This window comes from Mandrillus leucophaeus, unplaced genomic scaffold (genome assembly GCF_000951045.1).
Source record: "Mandrillus leucophaeus isolate KB7577 unplaced genomic scaffold, Mleu.le_1.0 Scaffold9, whole genome shotgun sequence".
Taxonomy (NCBI): domain Eukaryota; kingdom Metazoa; phylum Chordata; class Mammalia; order Primates; family Cercopithecidae; genus Mandrillus; species Mandrillus leucophaeus.
The window spans coordinates 6,521,219-6,527,258 of record NW_012109807.1 but is presented as its reverse complement, the minus strand read 5'-3'; the positions used below and the strand labels follow the sequence as shown (position 1 = coordinate 6,527,258).

General features: G+C 45.9%; 1 protein-coding gene across 1 annotated transcript in view; it reads right to left on the bottom strand.

Moving 5' to 3' along the window:
- AFF3 (AF4/FMR2 family, member 3) overlaps positions 1-6,040 on the bottom strand; it is a 716,335-nt gene that overhangs the window by 41,056 nt on the left and 669,239 nt on the right. The window contains 1 exon segment of the mRNA XM_011969671.1: positions 2,580-2,704. Coding sequence (XP_011825061.1) covers positions 2,580-2,704 — 125 coding nt within the window.

Genomic DNA, 6,040 nt, shown 5'->3' with positions numbered 1-6,040 from the left:
CTGTCTGTGCTTGAATATAATGTTCTCCAAAATCAACCATCAGTGAAGAGGGATTCACTTACATTTGAGTTTGCAATGTATATTACATTGTTAGGGCTCTATTCCTTCAAGTATTCTTTGGGAAAGACAGATTAGTCTGAAATGAACTCAGTCATCGCTCATTTAGGGTACTTATAGAGGTCACCTGGTAGAGCCAGTTAAAACATGGTAAAGTCATCTAACAGAGATTGACTCATTATTCTTGGGGTTGGGCTCTTTTAATTGCACGTGTTCATTATCACCGCAAACAAGCCATTAAAGTCACTTCGAAAAGCAATTTCCTTAGCTGGTGGTCACAGTGGAGAGATTACAAACACAGGCCTCTACAACAAATGACAAAACCAAGGTTCTGAATGTTATGCAAATGGATACATGCGGGGATAGAATTTCTGGTGACAGATTTCTGGTTCCAAAAGCACTGTGTGTCTAACAACAAAGAGGTTGTGTTACGCAAAAGTGCTTTGGGAGAATCAAAAGTTACTCATCTAGCGATGGCGAAGATGCTGATGTTGAAGATAATGTGAACTGCCTGACTATAATTGTTTGTTGAAATGTGAGTGAAGAAAGACCTTTTCCTCAGTCTCTATTATTTGACGTACTTCATGATTTTCACAGTGCATGAAAAACAAAACTGTGACATTAAATATTATCATGGACATCATGATTGTCGGCTTTTCATCATTGCCAGTTTATATATATATATAAGTTGACCAAAGAAACTTTCTTGGGAGCTCCTCTTTGAAATTGGCAATCCCTGTCTCTGGGACTGCTGTACAGCACTGGTAAAACCTGATAGTAGTAATCACAGTTCCAGAGGTACACAGACCACCTTTCCCAGAAAGAACTCTAAGCATTTTATATGCATTGTGTCACTACTTAACATAAATAAAACCATCAAAACTAGGAGGCTCTGCCAGGCTAAGTCTCTAGAGCAAGAGTTTTTTTAACCTGGGGTTCAAGAACTTGAATGGAGAAGTGACCTCTTCATTTTCACTGACCTCTCACTGTAATAGAACATTCCCTTCAACTATGAGTAAAGGTATGAAACCAGAGTCATGGTTTAGCAGGAGCAGTAGTATCAACACCTGTGACTGTGTCACCGGTATAAATCACAGCTATTTTCTTTTTTTCTTTTCTTTTTTGAGATGGAGCCTGTCTGTCACCCAGGCTGGAGTGCCGTGGTGCAATCTCAGCTCACTGCAACCTCCGCTTCCTGGGTTTGAGCGATTCTCTGGCCTCAGCCTCCCGAATAGCTGGGACTACAGCAGCGTGCCACCACACCCAGCTAATTTTTTTATATTTTTAGTAGAGACAGGATTTCACCATATTGGCCAGGCTGGTCTTGAACTCCTGACCTCATGATCCGCCTCCTTCAGCCTCCCAAAGTGCTGGGATCACAGGCATGAGCGACTGCACCCGGCCAAATCACAGCTATTTTCATATCATATTGCAGTTGTGCGGACACACGGTTTATATTCCTCACTGCTTAGAAATTACGGAAGCCACCAGATCAGCTAGATCATTTAGTGTAGTAACACGCACTAAACGGTATCGCACATTTAAAAATACTTGGGTACCACATTTTCCCCATTTCCCCTTTCCCAATATTTTGGGCTGGCATCCACCCTGCACAGAGGACCGAGGAGTGGGCAGCGTGCAGGGGCAGCCCTCCCTCCCGTTCAGACCCACAGAAGCCCTCGCCTTCCAAGGTGATTCCGGCACTGCAGTGGGCCTGTGTGTGTGCACCCTCGCTCTCCAATTTCCTCGCCAAGGTTTAGCACCGCTCTACATCTTTTCCTAACCTTTCAGTTTACATTTTTATGTGTTGTGCTGAGACATTCATCTCCCTTTAAAATTCTATGTATACGATCAGAGAGGGCGAGGAGTGTCTTAGAGAGGAAAAGTGGTCTCCGTGCTGTGGTATTTCAAAATGGAAAGCGCTTCTATGACTGATGATAAGCTACTCGTTTCTAATAAATACCTGGGATTTTGCCTTGCTTGTAAGCCATTCATCAAAGAGGGGAGTCAGTGCTGGGTGGGTCCATCTGGAACCTCTTGAGAGGAGTGTCTGGGTGGCCATTTAACCTTGGGAGCACGGACCCTTCTAAGGCCACAATTTTAGTCTATATCCAATTAATTGCTTTAGGGGCCGCACATGGAGATTCAGCTCGAAGTGTGTATTTCTTCATTTGTGTAATAAGCTTAGTGTTCTGATGAGTTTAGTGGTTACCATTAAAATATTGATTAGAAATTCAGTTATTAAGTTTTTTGGGGGAAGGGCATGTCTTGGGGAGTGCAGAGCTGTGTGTAACTAGTATCTGGTCTTTGGTTATGGAGAAGTACCTTGCATGAGTATCTGGAGCTATAGTATGTGGCACATGTAGCCATAATGATAAGACTTGGGTTAAAGGAAGGAAGCAAGTCTGAAGACCTAGACCAGAGTAGTCCTCAAAAAATCCGACCCTCCTCCAACCCAGCAGGTGACTTTCAGACCCACAGATCTCTCCAGCTCACTTCCACTTTGGAGGGAATGCACGTACCTGTTGATGTTCATGTTGCAGTGGTTTGCAGACAAAGTATTACCGGTGGAGGTGGCCAGTCTTGAAGAGCTGTCTTTCTCTCCCTGGGCCTTCTTGATCTCCCTGTAGTCGTCTTCGTTGTCACACTGTATGGGAATAAACTAAAGTCAATCAGCACTGGATTTCAAGAGTTCCCAGGCGCCGACTTCCACAGAGCGAGGCCTCCTGGGAGCCCCACTCACCTGGCTTCCCCGAAGCGTAACCTGAGCAGCTGTGCCCCTGCCATAGCTTCCCCATTAGCTCCTCAACAAGCAAGGATGAAATCTGTCGGTTTTACAATTGACAGCTGATGGAGAGGAGAGGCACGACGCCATGATTCAACATTTTGAATTCTGACAGCTGCTCTGCCATCAATGGGCCTAGGATTTAGTCCTCCAAAGCAGCCCTGGTCTGAGTTCCCACTGCAGCTCCAGTGGCACTCACCTTGGCATTTCTTGGTATCAGAATAAAGTACAGCAAGTGTGTGTTCTCTGGGATTCATGCCATAAGGTCAGTGGCAAGCTTGGACTTTTCTGCTTTAAAAATTCTTGCCTTGGCCAGGCGTGGTGGCTCATGCATGTAATCCTGGCACTTTGGGAGGCCGAGGCAGGCGGATCACAAGGTCAGGAGATCGACACCATTCTGGCCAACATGGTGAAACCCCATCTCTACTAAAATACAAAAAATTAGCCAGATGTGGTGGTGGGCGCCTGTAGTCCCAGGTACTCGGGAGGCTGAGGCAGAAGAATCACTTGAACCTGGAAGGCAGAGATTGCAGTGAGCCAAGATCACACCACTGCACTCCAGCCTGGTGACAGAGTGAGACTCCATCTAAAAAAAAAAAAAAAAAAAAGAATTGCCTTTTGTGAACTGCAACCAGAAGCTATTATCTCTTGATGCCTTAATTCTAGTTTTCAATTACTATCCCATGACATCTTAGAATCCACAAAGTACCTTTTTCCAAAAACAGTACTTTGATTGGATCCTTGTTGCCATGATTGGGTTTAATTTTATTTATTTATTTAGAGATAGAGTCTTGCTCTGTCACCCAGGCTGGAATGCAGTGCTGCGATTATGGCTCACTGCAGCCTCGACCTCCCAGGCTCAAGTGATTTTCCTGCCTCAGCCTTCCAAGCAGCTGGGCCTGCAAGTGCGTGCCACCATGCCTGGCTAAATTTTTGTCTTTTTTTGTAGAGATGAGGTTTTGCCATGTTGCTCAGGCTGATCTCAAACTCCTGGGCTCAAGTGATCCTCCCACCTTGGCCTCCCCAAGTGCTGGGATTACAGGTGTGAGCGAACAGGCCAGCCTGTGTTTAACTTTAGATATGTGTTAAGGTGCAACACAAATATATTCAGAAAGTACCATTTTCCATGAGCTAACAGGAACCTAGTATGGTATCCTCAGGGCTGTCTGCCTGGTTTTGCAGGAGACAAGCGCCAGCACCAAAGAAAGACTCTGACCTTCTCGCTTTGGCTGGAATTTTGCCACACAGCCTCTGCCACAGGGGCTCCCAGATGCCCACACTGTAATAGTGCCCCCATGGAAGGCCCAAACCAAAGCTCTGAGATCTCGGTCCTTAGCTCCAGGGCTCCAGCAGGGCGAGACTCCACAAGTTTGACAGCCAGGTCTACGGGGTCATGTTGGCCCATCTCCAGCACCCAGTACGGGGGTACTAGTGCCCAGAATACCAGGTAACGAGCACTATGGAAATGTTCTTTCATTTCTCTCGTGTCTGTGTTTAATGATGATTCCTTACATTTTATGAGTACAGCCCGGTGTCAGGCTTAGTGTAAATGAAGTTTCTTAAGTTAAAATAAAAATGGCCATAAGTAATACAACTATTTTTTTTTCTTTTTCTTTTTTTTTTTTTTGGAGATGGAGTCTTGCTCTGTTGCCCAGGCTGGAGTGCAGCAGTGTGATCTCGGCTCACTGCAAGCTCCACTTTCCAGGTTCATGCCATTCTCCTGCCTCAGCCACCCGAGAGGCTGGGACTACAGGCGCCGCCACCACGCCCGGCTAGTTTTTTGTATTTTTTTTTTTAAGTAGAGACGGGGTTTCACTGTGTTAGCCAGGATCGTCTTGATCTCCTGACCTCGTGATCCGCCCGTCTCAGCCTCCCAAAGTGCTGGGATTATATGCTTGAGCCACTGCACCCAGCCAGTAATACAACTATTTAAACACAGAATATTATGGAATTTTATATACATCTTTCTGCACCTCTCTCTAGTAAACTCTGTATGCCTGGACGGCTTTATGTATTTCCAATCTGTCTATATATTACCAACGTCTGTCTCTGCATATTTCATATATGTGTATTTTTCCATCAGCCTATTCATTTAGCCATCCATCCCAGAGGCAGTAGCCACACGCATTCCCAGATGATTAATTGATAGATTGATTCCTACACTCAACAAAGATTCAGTACCAGCAAGTAGTAAGGAAGACAGGGTGTGTAGAGAAAAACAGGAGGAACAGTGGGTAGGGAAGAAAATGAGCTGCTATGTATTACTGACTTGCATTGTTTGAACATATTGTGTGAATCTGACAACACCTCTGCGAAGATGTCAGCATTTTCTTTTCTTTTTTTTTTTTGGAGATGAAGTCTCATTCTGTTGCCAGGCTGTCATGCAATGGCATGCTCTCAGCTCAGTGCGACCTCCGCCTCCTGGGTTGAAGTGATTCTCCTGCCTCAGCCTCCTGAGTAGCTGGGAATACAGGTGCGTGCCACCACATCCAGCTATTTTTGTATTTTTAGTTTTTTTTTTTTTTGTATTTTTGTTGGCTAGGATGGTCTCAATCTCTTGACCTTGTGATCCGCCCACCTTGGCCTCCCAAAGTGCTGGGATTATAGGCGTGAGCCACCATGGCCAGCCCCGATGTCAGCATTTTCTAGATGGAGAAACTGATGTTCAGAGAAAGTAAGGTCACCTGATTAAGGTCACCCAGGAGGCCAAGGACCATATATAACTTTCTGGGTCTAGAGCAAAATGAAAATGCTGGGCCCCTTGTTCAAAAAGCAGGAAAACAGTGATGTTATAAAGCCCTCAAATAGAAAACATTTTCCTTTCTTTCACAGTCTCTGTCATGGAGGTGTCTACAGAATTTGCTATACACGTTGTACTTCTCTGGGCATGGGGATACCTGGCGCAGGGGCGAGTGTAGCTTCTCAAGGGCCCTGTCTGCCCTGGGATGAGGCATATGTGTGCGGCCCACCAGTGTGGGCGTGCATTCCCCTCCTGCCAATCAGAGGCCCTACCTGTGGTGTCCGAGTCGTCAGGCATTTCCCCAATAACCCACAGCAATGGGCAACCCCCAGGGATTGCAAGACCCTCTTTGGAATGTCTTACTACCTGGATCAGGGATGGGCAAGATCCTTCCTGTGCCTGCACCCAGGCCCCTTCTTGGGGCAAGGGCAGCAATGGTCCCTGGACTCAGACAGGAA